Source organism: Mustela nigripes, chromosome 11, assembly GCF_022355385.1.
Source record: "Mustela nigripes isolate SB6536 chromosome 11, MUSNIG.SB6536, whole genome shotgun sequence".
Classification (NCBI taxonomy): Eukaryota; Metazoa; Chordata; class Mammalia; order Carnivora; family Mustelidae; genus Mustela; species Mustela nigripes.
In genome coordinates, this window is record NC_081567.1 from 9,455,769 (window position 1) to 9,478,513 (window position 22,745).

Sequence of the window (22,745 nt, forward strand, 5' to 3'; positions counted from 1 at the left end):
CTCTGCCTGCCTCTCTCCCTACTTGTGATCTCTGTCAAATAAATAAAATCTTAAAAAAAAAAAAAAAAAAAAAAAGCAAAACTGGAAAACCCAAAGTGTTCCTTACCTGTGTTTCTAGTGGAACTGGTTCTTCCTTCGTGAGGGTGGGAGGTTCATCAGCGACTTCTGAGGCAGGCAGGGAGGGCTCTGAAAAAGCAGCAAGGTCAGGGGCCCTGGCTGGCTCCATCAGTTAAGCATCTAACTCTTGATTTCGGCTCAGGTCGTGACCTTGTCGTTGTGAGATCAAGACCCGTGTCAAGTTCCACGTGGAGCCTGCTGAAGATTCTCTGTCTCGGGACACCTGGGTGGCTCAGGTGGTTAAGCCACTGCCTTCAGCCCAGGTCATGATCCCAGGGTCCTGGGATCAAGTCCCACATCGGGCTCCTTGCTCAGCGGGGGGCCTGCTTCTCCCTCTGCCTGCCTCTCTGCATGCTTGTGTGCTCTCTCTCTCTGATAAATACATAAATAAGATCTTTAAAAAAAAAAAAAAAAAAGTTCTGTGTCTCCCTCTCCCTCTCCCTCACCCCGCCCCTCTAAAAAACAAAACAAAACAAAAACTAAAAAGGCAGCAAGATCAGTCCAACTGCAAGGCCTCCTGCCTCAGGCTGAGGGAGCTTCCCTCAGAGCCACGCTGGTGAGGCCGGCACTGGCTGGGGAATCAACACATGTTATCAGAAGAAATGCACCAGATACAGTGGGAAAAGCATCATTTGCGAAGTCAGGGGGCATGAATCTGGAAACCTCGGTTCCACCAGTTACTGGCTATGCGACCCTGGACAGGCCATTTAAGCTTTCTAAGACTCCACTGCCTCGTCCGCACAGCGGAGACTACACTGCTATTCCCCGCGGTTTCAGAGCAGCACACCAGGCATCGACAGGAAAAGTGCCGGCCGCTCGGGCATGCTGCCTGGTCTCTTCTTTCACCCCGCGAGCAGGGAAGACACAACCCTTCCCCTCATAAGCCCACACTGTTAACAAATAGCTCAAGGCTGCCAGGCCAGAGGCACCTTCTCTAACCTCTTCCTCCAAAGAAAAGAAACTTCAAGAGTACAGGCCCCTCCAAGACGCTCGTCCTGGGCCAACTGCGACTCACCCTCGAGGATCTCCTGGCCCAGCGTCGGGGGCTGGGAGTCGTCTGTGCGGAAGTCAGACGTGTGTGCTGGGCTCAGGGACTCACTCTGCTGGGGGCTGGGGCTCGAGTTGGTGCTGCTATCCACCTTGAGTTGATAGACATCGGACACCGAACTCTGGTTGCTGTTTTCATCTGAAAACAAACATGACAAAGGCAACAGCTGAGAGTAGTCATTTTTCTTGAGGAAACAGTTCACAGCAGAGGAACGGGTGCCTCCTCAGGCAGCCATGGGCACAACCAAATGGAATGATCGCTGCCCAGACGCGCCCTGAGCCAAAGGCAGACAGACGAAAGTAGGGCAAACAGTCACCAGTCTGAGTTGAATAATCTAAACATTTTCTTTTTCATAACATACATTCTAAGCACCAGAGGCAGCCAGAATCTTTAGGTTTATGCAACATTTATATTTCAGGAAGGTCAGGATAGGCTTGGCAATCCCTTCTTTATTACCCACCAATTAGAGTCTAGACGTGGTATTGTCTCACGTCCAATGGAAGGGAGGGACGCAGCTGTGCCCTCAACCTTTCTCAACACGGGGTGAGTAGAAAATGCTAAAGTCTGCGCGGCCTTCTTGGCTATCTCAAGGAAGGTGGTGGTACTGGCAGGTGGTCACACAGGCCCTTCAGCAGCCCCGGGGGCCACCTGACCGCCTGAGGACCGAGAAATTCCCACCTGGGAAGGTCTGTCTGAAGGCTGCAAGTCACCCCCTGACGTCCTCCCTCCCCGGCAGCCGCTGGTCCCCAGAGCTGACCCGTCCTACTGCTCTGACATGGCCGTTAATTCCTTCCACTCCACCACCTTGGGGCAGGCCTCCGGCTCTCGGCCCGGCGCCCCGCCACACCCCGACGGCCGCTCCTTCGGTCTCCTGTTCTCCCACCTGCCCTTCTCACCGGTGCCGGGGGGATCACTCTAAATCCTCCCGTGGCTCCCTGCTGCCCGGAGGATACAATCCAAACTCCGGGGCTTCCCCAGGGCAGGCACAGATGGCCCTATCACAACCTACAGAATCTCGTCTGACCTCCAGGCTCACTGCCCACCCATCGTCCAGCTGCGCAGACCCGCTTCACGCACAGGTGTCCGGCAGGACTTGCTCTTTCCAGTCTTCCTGGAAAGCCCCAGTACAGAGCACTGTTCAGCTCAAGCACCACGTCCTCTGTGAGCCTGTGTCCCAGGCTCCCTTGGGTGGAAATGACCACCTCCTCTATCACGTTTCTGTTGTATCCCACGCACACCCACACTCATTATTTTACACGCCGATTTCCTTCTATTCCACGCTGTGCAGGCAGGCTTTGTGGCTCACTCGTCCTGGGACCTCCAGTGTGCTACCCAGTACCTGGCACACAGTAGGCGTTCATCAAATGTTCACGGAATGAAAGGGACGGGCGGGATGGTGGCCAGATTGGGGAAAAGGGCCTTCATATGTCTCCCAGAGCTTTAGTGATTACTGGACACCCCAAACATAGCTAGAAACCCGTTCCCTGGCATTCCCCTTCCTCTGTCATACTCCCTGACCTTGGGGAGTGGATACCTGCAGGCTCCCAGTCTTGTTCCAAAGGGAAAATCGGAAGCCCTGTCTAGTCTTTACTCCCACAAAGACCAGGATCTTCTACGCTAAAACAGAAGCAGCATTTTACTAGACAAAGAATAAAGCTCTGTCACTTCTGAGCTCAGGCAAACACTTCTTCCCTGAGCATAGGCTTCCTTCGATAGGGCTGATGATAACCGCCTGCGCTACATCACAGGCTGAGGTAAGGATAAAAACAAGAAACTCCAGGGCAAGTCCTTCTGAACAGCAGCCACCACCCCGGTGTGAAGCTAGTACGGGGACCGCAGGGCCAACGCAGGCGGGACGTTTCCTGAAGACTGATTCAGGAGGTGGAACTTGGCTGAAAGTGGACAGGAGAGGCCCCGGCTTTGGGCGGCCTACTCCAAGGCACTATCGTCATAAAACACACCATCTGAGAAGAGAGCTTCTGGGCCAGAAAGCCTAACACGGGGTCTGTCACTTACTGGTTATGTACCCTGAGATACAGAACTTCACCCCTCTGAGCCTCGGTTTCCCCAAATGGAACACGAAGCTCCGATCATCTGCCTTGCACAGTTCTTGTAAGGCTTCAAGGAAAAGACTTGATGTAAAGTGCCAGCAAGATCCCAGTAGAGCAGCAGGCACTGAAGGGGCACGTGGAACTATTCTTCCCGTCACGAATGGGTTCAGAGCTAAGTGCTGCTTTTTCCTGCGAGGAAGACAGAAGGATGCAACTCACCCTGGAATTCAAGAAGAAGAGAGGAATTGGCTGAGGCATCAGAGGGAAAGCCATTAGGTTCCCGGGCTGCTGAACTGTTCGATTTTGACTTTTCTTTCTAGAAAAGGAAAAAAAGAGGAATGTGACAGAGCCAAGCAGGAGACCCACAGAGAGGGAGAAGGGTGCTGTGGGAGACACCACAGAGGTCTGGATTAGGACTGAACAGGAGTGACGACAACAGTGTGAGGATTTAGGACCCAAGGAATAACAGAATTCTGGATAAGGTGTCCCCAAGCCTCAGGGTCTCTGCTCTTTCTTGTAAAACGGATCCTGCCGGTGCTAATATCGTGACTCAGAAGGGAGAGGCAGACACGCGGGCTGCCACTAGCGCTCCCTGCACTTCTCTTCTGCTTTCTGCCCTGAGCCGAATGCTCTACCCCACCTATCCCTATGTGGAGGGAAGAGAAATACAGAGTACCCATTTGAGGATTCCTGTTCTGGTAGCACAGCAGGAAAAAGGAAAAATGGGTCTCTGATCGGACCCAGGAAAGAGTCGCTTTATACGTAGGCAAGTAGGGACAGGACAAAGAGGCCGCGCTAGCCTGATCACTGACCAGTCAAGCCATCCACCCAGAATGACCACCCCATGTGCACCTCTGCCTGTAACACCATTTCCGTCAAGCACGATGTAGGTTACACACATGGGGAAACACAGGGCAAAGGTAAGCACTAGCTTGCGAGGAGTGAGCCCTAAGGAAAGGAAATAAATCCATCCAAACACTTCCAAAAGAGAGCACCCCAACAGCCCAAAGTTGAAATCTGGGAGAAAGCTCAAATTTACTATTTTATGCTTTTTATACATGTCTATTTGTTATACATAAATCTAATTTTTGTTACTCTCAAACCCGCCGTCAATCAGCTGCACATTCACGAACCACTTTCCCTTCACTTTTTTCATACGCAGACATGATTTTAACGCAATCACACTTCACACTTCACCACAGAAACTACAAAAACACGATTTAAAAAAATTTATCTATTTGGAGAGAGCATGTGCTTGAGCGGGGCGGAGGTCAGTAGGAGAGGGAGAGAGAATCCCAAGCAGACTCCACACTGAGCAGCAGAGCCCGAAGTGGGGCTCGAACCCACGATACTGCGATCATGACCCAAGCCGAAACCAAGAGTCGGACACCCAACCAGCTGAGCCACCCAGGCGTCCTGCTGAAAACTTTGAAATATACACTACGTAGAGTTTGTGCCAATCTACTCTCTGGTCAGTGATGTCCCTGTCCCTCAGATCCTTCCCACTTCTTCACCAATTTGATTGTCATTTCCCATTTTCCTAATCTGGCAGGTCTATACTAGGTCCTTAGAGGATGGCCCTCTACCACGGACCGCTGGAGGGACGATAAACTCGGGGGCCTGAGCCAACACTGGGAGAAGCCCTTGGGAGACAAAGGGAGCTGGGTCCCGGGCAGGGAGAACTGGAATTAGGCAAGGGCCAGGGGCTTACATGTGAGAACTGGGTTAGGGCGGGGAAGGACTTTCTACCAGTGCCCGCGACTCCCCATTCACAAGCCCAAGAGATTTAACTGCCTGACCTTGGGCCCCTGTGGGTAATGGGACCACTAGAGCCAGGACTGGATGAAAAAATCAAAAGTGGTAGCAGAGCTGCCCTAACTTTCACCCACCAGCTCCCTGGGGCTGGCAGGGACCAGGAAGGACAGCAGCTCCCAGACAAAGGCAGCACCCGGGAGACTGGTACTAGGGAACTCCCTGGGAGGGAGGGGAGGAGGGAGCAGGGGTGAGGGAAGGGCTGAATCCTAAAGCTCACGCAGTGACCTAAATTCACCGGGAGGAAGGAAAACCACAGGCCGGGCTTACATCCACCCTCAGCTACATAGCGCTAACCAAGGCAGCTCAGAGTTCTCAGGAAATAAGAAATAAGTGCACAGAAAACACTAGCGACACTGGAAGAAACAAGCACCATTAAAAACAATAAATAGAAGAAGCTATACTAGAAGGAGGAGGCTAGGAAGACATGAGAATTTACATAAAACCGTAAGTCTCGGGGCGCCTGGGTGGCTCTGGTGGTTGAGCGTCTGACTACTGATTTTGGCTCAGGTCATGACCGCCAGGTGATGAGACTGAGCCCCTCACTGGGCTCGGGGCCCAGTGTGGAGCCTGCTTAGGATTCTTTCTCTCCCTCTCCCTCTGCCCCCTAACCCCCCCTCCACCCCAACTCAGGTGTGACACTCTCTCTCTCAAAAAAATATGAAAAAAAAAATTAAAACATAGTCTCCTCAGAAAGATAAGGATGCTGGAAAGTTGTTTTGAAGAACCACCAATTGAGGAAATTTGGTATGGTTAATGTAATTGTTGAAAATAAAAATGAAGCGACAGAGTCTAGTAGCAGAAATAGATACAGCTGAAAACAAGCAAAACCTTGGTTGAGAAATCAAGAGTACATGAGAAAGAAAGAGATGAAACAAATGATAAGAAAAGGAAAAATAAAGAAGCTAGATATCAACATCACAGGATAGTCTTACAGAAGTCCTGGGAGAGCAAAGACAGGGAAGAAATTCCAGAAGTTTCCAGGAATGCAAGACCACCTAGGAAGAATCCAGAAGAATTAGTGTGACACTAGATTGTTCAACAGCAACACCAGAAGCACAACAATTGAGTAATAGTTTCAAAATGCTGAAGGAAAACCTAGAATTTCAGACGTGGGTAAAATAATCAGTAAACATAAAAGTGAAACAAAGATATTTTCAGGAGTAAAAAGATACTTTCAGAAAGTTTTCCCCACAAAAGCTCTCTCTGACAAAACTCTTGGAAGGTATGTTGCAGCAAGAAAAATGAATCTAGGAGAAAGCTATGATAAAATAGGTGCAAAGAGTATATAATATGTCACATTTACTTTGTCTAACTCAGCAGTGACTAAAACAAGAAACTTCTGTAAGAACTGAAATATCTGATCTGAAATTCCAGTCAAAACTGAGGACAGAGTAGGGATGGAAGTAGGAGAGGAGGGAAGGAGTAGCGGTTAAAAATGTGTTACGGGGGGCGCCTGGGTGGCTCAGTGGGTTAAAGCCTCTGCCTTCAGCTCAGGTCATGATCTCAGGGTCCTAGGATGGAGCCCCACATCGGGCTCTCTGCTCAGCAGGGAGCCTGCTTCCTCCTCTCTCTCTGCCTGCCTTCCTGCCTGCTTGTGATCTCTGCCTCTCAAATAAATAAATACAATCTTAAAAAAAAAAAAAATGTGTTACGGGTGTTACCAGGTTCCAAGGGTAATGCAGACTTTGATAAGCTTCATACATTGACATGGAAGAACAGGAAGTAGAAGTCTTATTAAGTTAGAAGTAGGTAATAAAAAAATGAAAACAGAATGCAGAACTTTCTAATCAGCAAAGAAAAGTTTGTCTAGCCATTATGAGGCAAAGAGAGAAAAAAAAAAGAGTGTATTATGGCAAAACTCCTTGTGCATATTAATAGAATTTTTAGGTGGTCAAACTTCCCCAGCCGTCCTGGCCGCTAGATGCCACACAAGCTATTACAAACACACACGGTAAATACATAAGTTCTGAGGCAATTTCTAGGAGACTCCTACTAAAAATGACGAAAATTCTATCTGCTCATCCTTCTGCTCTGCTGGTTAGAGCCTAAATGTGTAGAATAAATGGCTGGATCTTGACCTCGGAATACAAGGTCAAAACTGGCTCAGAGGAACGGGGAGTTACTTAATGGTATAGAGTTTAGTTTTGCAGGATGAAGAAGCCTAGAGAATCACTGCACAAGGTGAACGTACTTAATACCACTTAATACCACTGCACAAGGTGAATGTACTTAATACCACTAAACTGTACATGTAGACATAAAAAAACACTGTATATTTAAAAAATGGTTAAGATGGTAAATTTTATGGTACGTTAAACTAAAATTAATTTATTAATAATTCTCATTATTCTCTTTAAAGTTAAAAAAAAAAAAAAAAAAAAGGAGCAGAAAGCCTGGAAGAAACCTGGGCCCCTGGAGGTTTCCGGGGCAGAACCACACCAGTTCCGGAATACAAGCTTCTAAGCACTAGCCATAGACGACTAAGAAAATGAGTAAAATAAACTTCTTAAACCACTGCTATCTTGAGTTTTCTGTCACCCACAGCGAAACCTAATGCTAATACACCCAATAAACAAAAAACACGAAACAGGTTACAGAAGAGAATTTCAAGACACACTAAACCAAACATAAATCAAAAGAAGACAGGGTAGAAATTGTAATATCAAATAAAATCGAATTTGAGGAGAAAAAATTTGGGGCATAAGGGACAAAGAAGGACATTATATACTGGTAAAATGAACACCAGGTCAAGATGACATAATAAGGGGCGCCTGGGTGGCTCAGTGGGTTAAAGCCTCTGCCTTCCGTTCAGGTCATGATCCCAGGGTCCTGGGATCAAGCCCCACATCGGGCTCTCTGCTCAGCAGGGAGCCTGTTTCCTCCTCTCTCTCTGCCTGCCTTTCTGCCTACTTGTGATCTCTGTCAAATAAATAAATAAAATCGTAAAAAAAAAACCAAACATGACAAAATAATAACAATGGCATAATCGTATAAATACATCAAAAACAGTTTCAAACAAAACATGACAAGTGACCCATCAGCCGTGAAGCAGCAAATATATCAACAATTTCACACACCCTTCTCAGAAACATAATAGGACAAAAACACAAAACAATAAGCAATGATACACAAGATTTGGGTTAACATAATAAATGCTTCAATTGTTTAAGTCATACCTAGAGAATATATTTGTTTTAATCACAAGTGAGTGGTCTGAAAACCAATCATGTACCAGATAAGATCACAAAAAAAGTCCCAATAATCCCAAAGAACTAATATCCTATTAATTCAATAAAATCAGTACACCAAATTTAAAAAGATAGTTAAAACATCTCATATATCTAGAAATTAAAAATCATTCTATTAGTGCTTGCCTTGGTAGCACATATACTCAAAAAAAGAAAAATCATTCTAATAAATAAACTTTGGGGGCGCCTGGGTGGCTCAGTGGGTTAAGCCTCTGCCTTTGGCTCAGGTCATGATCAAAGGTTCCTGGGATCGAGTCCCACATTGGGCTCTCTCCTCAGTGGGGAGCCTGCTTCCCCCTCTCTTTCTGTCTCTCTGCCTACTTGTGATCTTCGCCTGTAAAATAAATAAATAAAATCTTAAAAAAAAAAAGAAAAAAGAATATCACAAATAACTTCACACCAGCACATGTGAAAACTCTTGATCAGTGTTCAAGGTGTCACTGGCATTGGAATGGGACAACTAATTCCTCATTATACAAGACTGAGCCATCCACTGCCAAAAGTTTAGCATTACTGGCCAACTAAAAAGTGCCCTGCCCCATTTCTAAATACAACTGGGAAATGAAGAAAGGTGAGGACCTAGCATCGAGACTTATTAAAGAACCAATGGCCTATTTGCAATGGATAAATTTCTAGGAATACATAAAAGGCAAAATAAGTACCAAAACCAGAGATAACCAAAAAGCATCAATCACCATTAAAACTACCATGATGATAATGAAGGCCCAGAAAGTACTAAAGATGACATCTACCAAACTTTCTCATTTTCACCAGTTGTTCTAGAAATCAAGAGGGGAAATTGCCTAATTTATTCAGGAGGTGAATGTAATCTTAATACTATAACAAGGTAAAGCTAGGATAATAAAAGAAAATCTAGACCAATTTCACTTAGGAACCAATGTAAATATCTTAAATGAAGTATCTGTGAATTGAACACTGCATTCTACGAGGCGGAAAGAAAGCATATCCAAGTAGAATTTCTCTCTCTCTCTCTTTTTTTTTTTAATGTATTTATTTGACAGAGAGAGATCACAAGCAGACAGGCAGAGAGAGAGAGAGGAGGAAACAGGCTCCCCGCTGAGCAGGGAGCCTGATGCTGAACTCGATCCCAGAACCCTGAGATCATGACCTGAGCCGAAGGCAGAGGCTTTAACCCACTGAGCCACCCAGGCGCCCCTAGAATTTCTCTTATGCATACGAGAATGTAAAAGTTTCAACAACAGAAACTTTATTATATAATTCACCCTACTAAAAGATTACAGATTAGAGGAGGAAAATGGCATGAACATTTCAGTAAATGCAGGAAAGGCAGCTGGATAAAGTCCAACATCTATTCATAATTTTTAATAAATTTTAGGAAACTAAAATGAGGAGGGAATTTTTATTTTGATAAAGGCTATTTTCCAAAAAACCTACAGCAAGAGAGAAAATCTGTCCTACTTAGTATTAATACTAAATTTAGTATAATTTAGTATAAAATATATACAAATCAATATAATTTGGTATAATTTAGTAGAATAGTATAAATAAAAATCTCTCTAGCCCAGGACAAAATAAGTAACAAAAAAAGAGAATGGAGAGCTCAAAAACAGACTAGATATGAATATGGTATACAACAAAGATGATATCACAAATCAAGAGAGAAAGTAAATAGTAATAGTAAACAGTATTAGGGCAGATAGCCCTCTGTGTAATGGAAAATTAAAATTAGATTCATATCTTCATCATTAACCAAAAAAAATACAAAACGTAACAGGAGATGGAGATGTCCTTTATGATCATGCAATGTAGAATAATTCTGAAACAAGACTCAAGAAGCAAAAACCTTAAGAAAAAATTGATGAATCTGACACAAAAAAATGAAAGGCCTATTATCGATAAAGTTATCAGAGAGGCGACATGTCAGACAGAACACCTGCAGGGTAACAATCTGACCGGAGCTTTCTATATCTAGGATACCAACAAATCCATGCAAATCAAAAGGTAAAGACAGGAGACCCAATACAAAAGTAAGCAAAAGAAATCAGAGAAGACGATATTTAAGTGGATAAAAAGGAAATCTGAAGAGATGAAATCATTCACCTCACAACAAGTAATCAGGAACACGGGAAATAAAAAAGACAACTGGGGCGCCTGGGTGGCTCAGTGGGTTAAAGCCTCTGCCTTCGGCTCAAGTCATGGTCCCAGGGTCCTGGGATCGAGCCCCGCATCAGGCTCTCTGCTCCACAGGGAACCTGCTTCCTCCTCTCTCTCTGCCTGCATCTCTCCTACTTGTGATCTCTGTCAAATAAATAAATTAAAAATCTTAAAAAAAAAAAAAAGACAACTAACAGGATGGCAGGACTGATCGTACCATATGCCAGTGAGGTTGTAGAAGCCGGAAGGCCCTGGCACTCCTGGGGAAGTGTACTAACTACACTGGTGCAGCCCTTCTGGGGAGAGATCGGGCAACAGCTGTGTTTTTGTTTTGTTTTGAAGATTTTATTTTTTTATTTGACACAGAGAGAGCACAAGCAGGGGGAGCAGCAGGCAGAGAGAGAGGGAGAAGCAGATTCCCCATTGAGCAGAGAGCCCAACATGGGGCTTGATCCCAGGACCCCAGGATCATGACCCGAGCAGAAGGCAGAAGCTTAGCCAACTGAGCCACTTTGGGCAGCAGTTATTAAAAACAATTGGTATATACACCCTTCATAGCAATCCCACTCCCGGGCATCTACCCCACAAGTCATCCAGAAGGATGCTCTGAGGTTTGGTCACTCTAGTCATCTGTGCTCCCAAAAAGCTGGAGGCAACACACAGAAACAGAGCCACGCTCAGACACTTGAAATATGGCAAAGGGGCGGGTGGTGGCTGGGTGGCTCCGTTGATTGGGCATCTGCCTTTGGCTCAGATCATGATCTTAGGGCCCTGGAACTGACCCCCATGTTTGGCTCCCTGCTCAGTGGGAAGCCTGCTTCTTCACCTGCTACTTCCCCGGCTTGTGCTCTCCCTCTCTCTCTCAGATGAATAAGTAAAATTTTAAAAAAGAAAGAAAGATGACAAAGGGGCTCTACAGAGTAGGAGGAAAAGAACAGTCTTTTCAATAAATGGCACTGGAACAAATGCACATCCAGGTGGGAAAAAATGAAATTGGGCTCCGACTTCAAAATACACAAAAATCAATGCCAGGTGTGTTGTAAAGGAAAACTGAATAATGAGCCTGTAGAAGACTATATGGAAGATTACCTCTGTGGCCTCGAAGGAAGAGGAGAATTTAAACATTTCAAAGTACTAACTGTAACAGAGAAGATTATTTTGTCCACATTGAAATTAGCAACTTCCGTGACTCAAGGCAGCCTAAAGAAAGTGCAAAGGCAGACGTGGAATGGAAAAAGGTCTGCCTAGTAGAGAATCAATAAAGACTTTGTGTCTAGAACACAGGGAATTCCTACAAGTCATAAGGAAGAAACAAGCAAATGGATGAAAGAGACACTTCCTGAAACAGGAAATCGGAGACGTTCAACCCTAAACGTTGAAAAGGTGCTCCATGTTGTTAGTAATTACATACTTAGTCACCAAGTTAAAAGCACAAGTTCCTTACCTATAAAAAACAATACCAACTGTTCATGAGGATGGGGAGTCATGCGAACTCTCCTATTTCTGGTGGGAATAGAAAGAGTTCGGCATGAACGACTGTAAGTTGACACAGGCAGACTCTGAGACCCAGCAATTCCACTGCCAGGAACATATCCTAGGAAAACCCACGTATCTGCTGACCCACATAATGAATAAGAATGTTCACAGGAGCATGATTTCTGGGAATAACCCAAATAGCCATCTACAGGAGGACCCAAGAGGTAACTCATGGTCCGGGCCCATAATAAAATCCCACCCAGCACTGGAGAGGGACAAACATCGATCAATTTTACAAACATTACACTGTGCAGAAAAAGACACACGAAACAGATCATTTATGATGCTGTTTATATAAAGTTAAAGAGGGCGCCTGGGTGGCTCAGTGGTTTAAGCCGCTGCCTTCGGCTCAGGTCATGATCTCAGGGTCCTGGGATCGAGTCCCGCATCGGGCTCTCTGCTCAGCAGGGAGCCTGCTTCCCTCTCTCTCTCTCTGCCTGCTTCTCTGCCTACTTGTGATTTCTCTCTGTCAAATAAATAAATAAAATCTTTAAAAATATATATATATAAAGTTAAAGAAGTGTTTACAGGGATGCCTGGGTTAAGCTGGTTAAACTGGTTAAGCTGCTGCCTTTGGCTCAAGTCATGATCCCAGTGTCCTGGGATTGAGTCCCACATCCGGCTCTCTGCTCAGCGGGGAGCCTGCTTCTCCCTCTGCCTCTGCCTGCCACTCTGTCGGCCTGTGCGCTCTCTCTCTCTGACCAATAAATAAATTAAAAAAAAAAAAGAAAGAAAGAAAGAAGTGTTTACAAATGAGCAGAGAAGTGGTAAGAGAAGCAAAAGTAGGAGAAAGACCCTTGGGCCCGCGAGGGGAAGTTGGGACGAGTCCAGCAGAGGTCTCTCGGGAAGTTGGCAATGCTCTATGTTTTAACCTGCGTGATTTTTACCAGGGTACTAGCTTTATGTTTCTTCCTTATGCCATATATTTAGGACTTACATTCTTTTCTGTGTGTTTTATTTATTTATTTTTAAAATGTATTTATTTGAGAGAGAGCGAGAGGCAGTGAGAGAGCGCGGGAGGAGAGAGGGTCAGAGGGAGAAGCAGGCTCCCCACGGAGCTGGGAGCCCCATGTGGGACTCGATCCTGGGGCTCCGGGATCACGACCTGAGCCGAAGGCAGTCGATTAACCAACTGAGCCACCCAGGCGCCCTCTGTATGAGTTTTAAATCTGAGCTTTTTGAAAACAATTTGGGAACACAAGTTGGAGACAATCTGGGTGTTCACCACGCGGGGAAGGTGTAGGTGAATGCGGTCACTGCGTGTAAGAGAACACAATGCAAGATGCAAAGGCAGTAACTCTATTTACAGTTACAGAAACTCGGACGGTTCTCAAAAACAAGGCTGAACAAAAGAAAAGAAACAAGTTTTTAGCACAATGCTCTATAAAATTTTAAGATACAAATACCATGCAATGCAATGTACTTTTCTTTCCTTCTCTTTTTTAAAGATTTATTTAATTGAGAGAGAGAGAGAGACGGAACACTTAAGAGCACATGAGCAGGAGGGGCAGAAGGAAAGGGAGAGAGAATGTGAAGCAGATTCCACACTGAGTGCAGAGCCCAGGGGGCTCTATCCGCCCCCCCGCCCCAGGGTCCTATCTCACCACCCTGAGCTCACGACCCAAGCAGAAACCAAGAGTTGGACGCTCAACTGACTGCGGCACCCATGTGCCCCAGCACTATGTAGCTTTCAAGAATACACTGCTATCCACATAAACCCAGGGAAGAGGGATTCGAAAAGTCTATACATACATAAAACACGTATAATACACTATAGCGGATAGCTAGGCAGGTAAGAGCAGCAGTCAGCAAACTTTTTCTTACGGTGCCAGATAAGAAATATTTTAGGCTTTGCAGGAGTTTAGGTCTTATGGCAACTATTCGCCTCTGCTGTTACAACTCAAAAGTGGACACAGACGATGAGGAAACCACTGGGCATAGCTGTGTTCCAATAAAACCATATTGACAATCACAAGAAGCAGGTCTGGGCTGTGGTTCACTAAGCCTTGGAAAAAAAGGAAGGGTTAAGAAAAGGGAATGAAGGGGGAAAATAATACAGAAAGAGAGGCTTGGCATGGATCGACCACCTCCAAGGGTGCCTTGAAGTACTTTCAACTCAATTTTGGGTAATAAATTCCTTTATAATTAAGAGACAACCAAGGAAAGAACCAAAGGAAATAAACGGTACCTTTTTGTTGTTTTGATTTTCTTCCACACTTACCTCCTTGCTGTCTGTCACAGGAACCCATTTAAATATCCTAAGGGACGTGTCACCCACGGTCACCCACTTTTTCTCCCTGAAAGAAAAACACTTCTTAAAACCGATAATGGAACAGATTTTTTGCTCATGTGATTTGCTACTTCTCAGTGGATCATTCCTTCAATCTTTTTTAATATTTTTTAAAATTTAAGTTTATTCTATTTCAGTCATGTCTACACTCAACGTGGGGCTCAAACTCACAAGCCCAACATCAAGGGGAACATCCTCTCCTGGGCCAGTTAGGTGCCCCAATCTCCTTCAATCTTAAACATCTTCTAAACTTCTTTCCATCAAATTATACCTGTATCCTACCTTGCAAATCATCCCTTCCAGAAAGACTTCCCTATCAAATTCCTTTGGCTCTGTACCTCCTACTACCCTTTTCTCAGTGTACCAAAGCCTTTTTTTTTTTTTTTTAGAATTTATTTATTTATTTGACAGAGACCACAAGTAGGCAGAGAGGCAGGCAGAGAGAGAGGAGAAAGCAGGTTCCCTGCTGAGCAGAGAGCCCGATGCGGGACCCGATCCAAGGACCCTGGGATCACGACCTGAGCCAAAGGCAGTGGCTTAACCCATTGAGCCACACAGGCGCCCCCCAAAGCCCTTTTTACCTCACACACTACATCCGTACTTAGTACCAGCACATTTTCACACTCAGGTATCTACCTGGAATTATTTCTTTATTTTTCAAAAAGTAATTCAGGGGCACCTGGGTGGCTCAGTCAGTTAAACTGCTACCTTCTGCCCAGGTCATGATCCCAGGGTCCTGGGATTGAGCCCTGCATAGGCTCCTTGCTCAGCTGGAACCCTGCTTCACCCTCTCCTCCCCACTCATGCTCTCTCTCTCAAATAAATAAAATCTTGAAAAAAAAATTAATTCAATTCCACTAGTATTTATAAAGCCCTATTACACAAGGCCCTACAGGAGATAAAGAATGTATAAGACATGGTCCCACATAGCAGCACATAGGACTAAAAAACTAAGTAAGGGCATCATCGTGATACATGGTGATAAGTAAGTTGAGAAAAGGGGCACCTGGGTGGCTCAGTGGGTTAAAGCCTCTGCCTTCAGCTCAGGTCATGATCTCAGGGTCCTGGGATCGAGCCCCACATCAGGCTCTCTGCTCGGCAGGGAACCAGCTTCCCTTCCTCTCTCTGCCTGCCTTTCTACCTACTTGTGATCTCTTGTCAAATAAATAAAATAAAAATCTTTTTAAAAAGGGGGGGGGGGAGTGAGAGAAACTTTAAAGCATCAAATCATTGTAGTACTTATAAAAAAAAAAAAAGGAAGTTGAGAAGAAGGCTGAAAGACTGGGCTATGGCATGGAAGGAGAGTTCCTAGGACCTCTGTGCAACTGTGGTTGAAACATGATTCCACTTAGAAATAACTGCAGCGGGGCACCTGGGTGGTTCAGTGGGTGAAGCCTCTGCCTTCAGCTCAGGTCATGATCTCAGGGTCCTGGAATCGAGCCCCACATCGGGATCTCTGCTCAATGGGGAGCCTGTTTCCTCCTTTCTCTCTGCCTGCCTCTCTGCCTACTTGTGATCTGTCAAATAAATAAATAAAATCTTAAAAAAAAAAAAAAAGAAAGAAAGAATTGCAGGCACAGGACGGGGTGCTTCCAAGCCTTACAATGGTTTCTGAAACCTTAAAGCAAAGACTGCTTTAAGGTTTTATCTTACAGAGAAAGCTACGTTTGAGATAAGCCTTAAAAAAATTAAGGCTAAAAGAAATTTTCCCCATTTGGGGACATGCAAGTGACATTCTTGAATAAGAACCAGATAATGGACAAGCAGAGTTGGGGAGCCTAAAAGTTTCAAGTCCAAATGTGAGGTTACAAAAAAGAACAAAAAAAAAGAAAGAAAGAAAAAAAAAAAAGGAAAGAAAGAAAGAAAAAAAAAGGAACTGTTGTGAATGCTGATATTGACGATGCTGTTCAGCAAACAGAAAGAAGAATGAACTACAGACTTAGAAAATCAAAATCCACTCCTGGACAGACCATTCCACTTCCTCCTTTACTCAGCGAATACTACACATGACCCTGTGCTAGACCCTGGGGACACAGGCAGCAAGATGTGCAGACCCTAGATTCACAGAGCCTCATTCCAAGTTGGAAACAGCTCATTCCATAGTCAATCATTAGGTTTGACAACATCAAACTGCCCCTTCTATTAAGTTAAAAAGTCAAATACAGGAAATGTCTTATAATTCAATCTAATACAATCGTGGAAAGTTCTATGAAGGGGACCTGATTTAGATTAGGGATCTTGAAAGGTGTCCCTTAAGAAAGCGAGTTTTATGCAGAGCTAGGAGTTAACTAGGCAGGGAGGAAAAGAGGGTAGAGGATGTCAGGCAGCATGTGGCTCCAGCTGAAAGATGACAAGAAACTCCCAGAAAGAGGGCAGTTTGAGGCTAGTCTGGTGAGATGGCAAGGACCATCTGGTCTTTAACCTAAGATCAGGAAGAGTCACGGAAGCCTTGTTTCTACAGCAGGGGAGGGCGATGGCAATATTTAGTCTCCAGAAAAATGAAATCACCCTGAGGGCTCAGTGGGTGGCTCAGTGGGTTAAAGCCTCTGCCTTTGCTCCGGTCATGATCCCAGTCCTAGGATCGAGCCCCGTATCAGGCTTTCTGCTCAGCAGGAAGCCTGCTTCCTCCTCTCTCTCTCTCTCTCTGCCTGCCTCTCTGCCTGCTTGTGATCTCTGTCAAATAAATAAATAAAATCTAAAAAAAAAAAAAAAAAAAAAGTTAAATCACTCTGAGAGCAGTGTGAGGAATGGACTGGGTAATGGGGCAAGAGCTGAAGCGAGCTAAGAGTTCCAGGGGAGAGAGGAGGTCATCTGGCCTAGGCTGCTGGGGGCTGGGGGCTGGGGGCTGGGGGCTGGGGGATCTGCGGGTAGAGACTGCCAAAAGAGAAAGGTGTGGTGGTTCTTAGGTTTCACCAAAAAATCCTAGATTTGGAGGTGGGGAAAAAAAAAATCATTATTTAACCAATATAGAACCCTTATATACGAGATAAGGAACTTGTGGAGAACTGAACAAATAAACAACCCCCCCCCCCAAAAACCCAGGTAATGATGCTCCCTATAGGGGTGGAGGTCTTGGGAAGGAAGGCTTCCTGGAGGGAGCTAACCCCTAACCGGGCTTTAAAGCTCTGACTCGGAGTCAGCCAGAGAAAGGGCTGGAGCAGAGCAGTGGGTGTTAGACGTGAACGGCGTAAACCGTCGGGAGTTCCTGGTCCAGGACAGGCGGGCGACCGGCCCCGCAAGGAACAGGACACAAGCCGTTCCCGAGCGAGGGCAGCTCTCCACTCCCTCCCCAGCGCGCAGCACGAGCCTGCCCCGCAGGCTCCGCGCGGCCCAGCACCGGGGGAAGACAGGGGCTCCGAGGCCGGGACGGCCACGCCGGCGCTCGGGGCACATTCCGCGAGCGGCTCTCGGCAAACTTCGAACGGATACGTAGAGCGCCCGGTCCGGCCGGCGGGAACCCCCCGGACACGTCAGCTACTGCAGCGGGCAGCTCGGATCGCGAAGGGCTCCGGAGACCCGCGACCGCGGGGAGGAAGCGGCGGGGTCCTGCGTGCGGACCCAGCCCCGCAGTCCCCCGCGCAGCCGGAAGCCCGCAGCCCCGCCGGGAGACGCGCGGCCCGCGGGCAGGTGGGCGGGCCCACGAGCCGGGCGCCCCCCTGATTGGTGGGAGCCGGCGCGCCCTCTGACCTCACGCCGACGCGAGCTGCGCCCTCCTCCCGCCTTGTCGCGCGCCCCCCTCCCCCCAAGCGTCCGCCGGTCGGCTCCCACCCCGCCAGCCAGTCCCGCGCTCCTGTGGGCCTGGGCCGGCGACCCCGGCGGCACCCTGGGGTCCGGCCCCTCACCATTTCCGCACTTTCTCGATGGCCGCCATCACCTTCTTGATGTCGTCCTTGGCCCGACTGCGGGTCTCGGCCCGGACCGACCGGCCCGACATGGCGGCAGCGGGAGCGGCGGGGGCCGGGACACTGCTCCCAAGACACGGGGAATCGCGCGCCTCACGCGCCGCCGCCCGCCCGCCGCAGCAGCGTCACCGCGGCCGTCGCCCCCTCCGTGCGCGCGTGCGCGAGGAAGCGCGCGCACCCGCCCGCCTCTTGGGGCTCGAGGCCTCAGCGCGCCTGCGCGCCCCGCCCCGGGCGGCCGTCCCTGGGCGCCCTGGGAGTCCCCTCGGTCCCCAAGCGGGCAGGGGAGCGCGGCAGGCGGGCGGCACGTGCTGCGGGCAAGGCGAGGTGCGAGGCGCTCCCAGTGGGGTCCCTGGCTCCCAGGGGGCTTGGGGGTTGGCACCTTGGTCCTCTGGCCGTGGCTGCTGCCTTGACTTACGTTTTAGGCCCTTGACCCTAACAGGTGCGCGGTTCTGTCCGCCTGGTGTCCAGCACCCTCGCTTTCCAGATAGCGCTGCTGGGCTCCAACCGCAGAATTTCACACCTTTCTCAAGAATGCCTCCCGAACTTGGCCCACACCTGTTCCCCAGCCGGAGTTCTCGCGTCGCTTTACCTGGCGAACTGACCACTGACCCTTGCAACGTCCAGATCCGACTCAGAGAAGCCCTGCCCTGATCTCAGGTTCCATTTCGCTCTCTACGACCTGGTCTGGTTTAATCCGGTGCCGGTGTCGTCCAAGGGCGATGTGGTCAATGCTGAGGACAAAATCCGCGTTTTGCCTTCCGAGAGCGTCCAGTTTGGAAGAACACGCCGACCAGAAAACGGGCGTTTAAAATGTCCTTTTATAAATGATAGGCTTAAGTAAGTTCAAGGTGCTATGACAGCCCCAATCCACATGAGGGGGGGCGTCCAGAGGCTTTGGGGAGAATAGAACCTTGAAGCTGACCTCTGAAACTAGGGTACATGCGGGGCCTGTGTCCACACGTTGTAGAACGTGCTCTGTAAATATTTGAGTGAATGTTTCATTCTGAGTGCAGCTCCCTTGCTCCCTACCTCCTCCGCCCCACAGGCATTTATTGATGCCTGCGGTATTTAGGGAGGTCGTATAGTAACTGCCTCAGGAGATACAAAGGAGGCAGGAGACCCTTTGCATTGATGGATTGGTAGTGGCTACTTCTCCGCCCTCTAGAGAAACTTCTTTCTCTGTGCCCCAGAGAAATGCCTAGCTAATTCTGAACGTGACACAGTGTCTGTGTTCAGGCTTTCGTGACTGACGAACGTTGCGATTTGACAGGCACATGCTGTCTTGCTCATGAGAGACCCGGGAATAACATCTGCCCGACGGAGGACTGGAAGAGCTGAACCAGCGTGCTGGAGGGACGGGATGATTCTAGAACTAATGGGATCAAAGGTGGCGCATCCGTTTCTTCTAGAACTAATGGGATCAAAGGTGGCGCATCCGTTTCTCAAGCCCCGCTTATCTAAAACAACTCCGTAAGTGCTGCCTGAGCACCTGTTGTAGCTCGGTGGCATACAGGACGCTGTGGGATGCCAAGATGAGTAAGACACTCCCTGCCCTTGAGGTGAGGGAAAGGAAAGCAGGAGGAAAAGACAACACAAGGCAGAGCACGCTACGTGTCATGAAAGAGGCGAGCTCTCTAGGATTCTCCAGTCTGTTCACAGATCCCCCTGGTGTAAGCACGCGGCTCAACAACTCCGGGCAGTTAGACCCAGCTTCCCTCTCATCCTCGTCCAAGTGCTGGCCAGCCTCTCCGCTGGCGTCTCTTGCCTACAGCTTCTCTCTACTCCAAGGCCCACTGCTCCTTCCAGCAGTGAACTAGCATCCTACACCCATCTCTCCTCCAGCCCACCCTGCTAGTCAGCCACTGTCCTCCCCTGCCCTGAAACCCCAAAGAGCTCCCTGTTTTCTGCCCTCATCTCTACTGGAGCTCTCGGCATAAGAGAATGATCAACGTGGGTACCTATCAGCTACTCCCCACGGGCCACACAAATGCTCTCTGTTGACGTCCTTTCCTTTTAAAAAAAAAAAAAAAAAAAAAGCACCTTGGGGCACCTGGGTGGTTCATTGGGTTACATGTCTGACTCTTGATTTTGGCTCAGGTCATGGTCTTGGGGTTCTAGGTTCAAGCTCCGTGTTGGGCTCGATGCTCAGCAGGGAGTCTGCTTAAGAATTCTCTCCCTCTAAAAATACATTATATGTTTATTTTTATTTTTTTATTTTTTTTTTTTTAAGATTTATTTATTTGACAGAGAGAAATCACAAGTAGACAGAGAGGCAGCCAGAGAGAGAGAGAGAGAAGCAGGCTCCCTGCTGAGCAGAGAGCCCGATGCGGGACTCGATCCCGGGACCCTGGGATCATGACCCGAGCCGAAGGCAGCGGCTTAACCCACTGAGCCACCCAGGCGCCCTATATGTTTATTTTTAAAAACTAATTAAATAAAAAAAGAATTCTCTCCCTCTGCCCCTCCTTCTGCTTTGTCTCTAAAATAAATTAATTAATCTTTTTTTTTTTATTATTTGACAGACAGAGATCACAAGTAGGCAGAGAGGCAGGCAGAAAGAGAAGGGGAAGCAGGCTCCCCGCTGAGCAGAGAGCCCAATGCGGGACTCGATCTCAGGACCCTGAAGCCATGACCCAGGCCAAAAGCAGACACTTAACTGACTGAGCCACCCAGGCGCCCCCAAAATACCCACCTTTCAAGACTCCGCCTTCTACACAGTTGCTCCCAAAGCGTGTAATTTCTCCCTTAATCAAACCCCCGGGGCACCGAGTTCGCACGCGTGAGCCCTCTCTTTTTATTTTATCTCCCAAAGCTGAGCTCCTCGCCTGGCTGCTTCAGAGGAGGGCAGGGCTCAAGGAAGCTGGGATGCCCACTGGTTCCAGTCTAGAGCCCTGGGCATCCGTCTCCCACACTGGCAGCTACGAAAACCTGTTGGAAGACAAGCTTTGGGGAGGAAGAGCCTGAACTCTGCAGGAGGTCCTCTCTCTTCCCTCCGTCCTGGGTTGTCCACAGCCCTGTTGAGAGAGAAGACAGTGGACCAGAATCAGGGCCGTCCTTCTGCGAAAGGCACTTGGGAGCTATGCTCCTTTATAAGGCCACAGAGGCCCAAGAACCAGTCCCAAGGAATAAGGGAATCCTATAGGGGGTTGTGAAGGACTCCCTGTGCCTTTGCAAGCAGGGACAGTGAACCTTCTGGAATTCTTTGAGAGCTCGCTCGTATGGGCTACAAATGGAAAGTTCAGCGAGGGCTTCAAAACATTCCCAGACGGTGGGTCCCTCACGCATTGATAGTGAGCAGTGCCGGGAAGTGAGGAACAAGGAAACAGCCAGGAGGGGAGAGCTGTGCGCTGGGCAAGCTCTCTCCATCCCCGGCCCCGTCCATCTCGCCCACTGCTCTTGGTGGTGGCCCTCCCCAACCTAAGACAGGACGGTGGCAAGAGAAAAAAAGATGACAAAGGCTGCTGGAGTTGATCAACTCTGCTCCAACTCATTCTGGAAAGTGGAGCATACACGCTGGGGTACAAGCAGATTCTGAAAACGATGGGACTTGGCTAAACAGAACTAGTCATTCTTGCCAACAGCTGCCCAGCCTGGAGGGAATCTGACATAGAACACTGTGCCATGTTGGCCAGACCTGGTGTCCGTCACTACAGTGGCAACAATGTTGACCTGGGCACAGCTTGTGAGAAATACTATAGGGGCGCCTGGGTGGCTCAGTGGGTTAAAGCCTCTGCCTTCTGCTCAGGTCATGATCCCAGGGTTCTGGGATCGAGGCCCGCATTGGGCTCTATGCTTGGCAGGGGACCTGCTTCCCTCTCTCTCTCCCTACCTGCCTCTCTGCCTTCCTGTGATCTCTGTCAAATAAATAAATAAAATTTTTTAAAAAAAGAAAAAGAAATACTACAGACTGCACAGTGGCCATTACTGACCCAGTCCTACTGATATCATTAGAATCATGCCAGGACAGACCGGGGAAAAGAAAATCACACAGAATTTCTCTTTCATCAAACAGCCAGAGGTTGTTTAAAGAGGAAAAAAAAAAAAAAAAAAAAGAATATGGCCAGTACGGGCTAGTCAGAGGCAGAAAGAGCCCAGGGCTGCCCCCAAGTATGAGGAAAAACACTCCCGCCCCCGCCCACACACACACTAAGAAGCTCGTTAAAGTGCATATTCCTGGGCCCTGTCCCTAAGGCTTTTGTTTTTATTTATTTATTTAAGATTTTATTTATATATTTGACAGACAGAGATCACAAGTAGGCAGAGAGGCAGGCAGAGGGGGAGCAGAGAGCCTGATGCGGGGCTCGATCCCAAGACCCCAGGCTCCATCCCAAGACCCCGGGATCATGACCTGAGCCGAAGGCAGAGGCTTTAACCCACTGAGCCACCCAGGCGCCCCACTCTGAAACTTTCCATAATAAACACTTTTTAAGAGGTATGCTGTGAAGTTCCCAGGTTAAAACAATAAAATGAGTCCTTCCCTTTCTCCCTCCCCCATCCCATAGTCACCCTGTGCCTCCACAGCCTCACCTTCCAGAGTGATTTCTAACTTTTTTTTTTGTAATTTATTTGAAATTTATTTGAGATTTTCCTTGCTTCTTGATG

At 47.8% G+C, this 22,745-nt stretch overlaps 1 protein-coding gene across 2 annotated transcripts in view; it reads right to left on the reverse strand.

The window, feature by feature from the left end:
* Nucleotides 1-18,270, reverse strand: part of BCL7B (BAF chromatin remodeling complex subunit BCL7B) — a 20,189-nt gene extending 1,919 nt beyond the window's left edge. The window contains exons 1-6 of one of the 2 annotated variants that reach the window (XM_059414679.1): nucleotides 18,084-18,270; nucleotides 14,173-14,248; nucleotides 5,964-6,026; nucleotides 3,436-3,532; nucleotides 1,133-1,303; nucleotides 107-186 (exon numbers count right to left, since the gene is read on the reverse strand). In XM_059414679.1, coding sequence (XP_059270662.1) covers nucleotides 107-186; nucleotides 1,133-1,303; nucleotides 3,436-3,532; nucleotides 5,964-6,026; nucleotides 14,173-14,248; nucleotides 18,084-18,175 — 579 coding nt within the window. In that variant the 5' untranslated portion in view covers nucleotides 18,176-18,270. The remainder of the gene's footprint in view (nucleotides 1-106; nucleotides 187-1,132; nucleotides 1,304-3,435; nucleotides 3,533-5,963; nucleotides 6,027-14,172; nucleotides 14,249-18,083) is intronic. The other variant, XM_059414680.1, reaches the window with a different exon arrangement.
* Nucleotides 18,271-22,745: the final 4,475 nt, after the last annotated feature.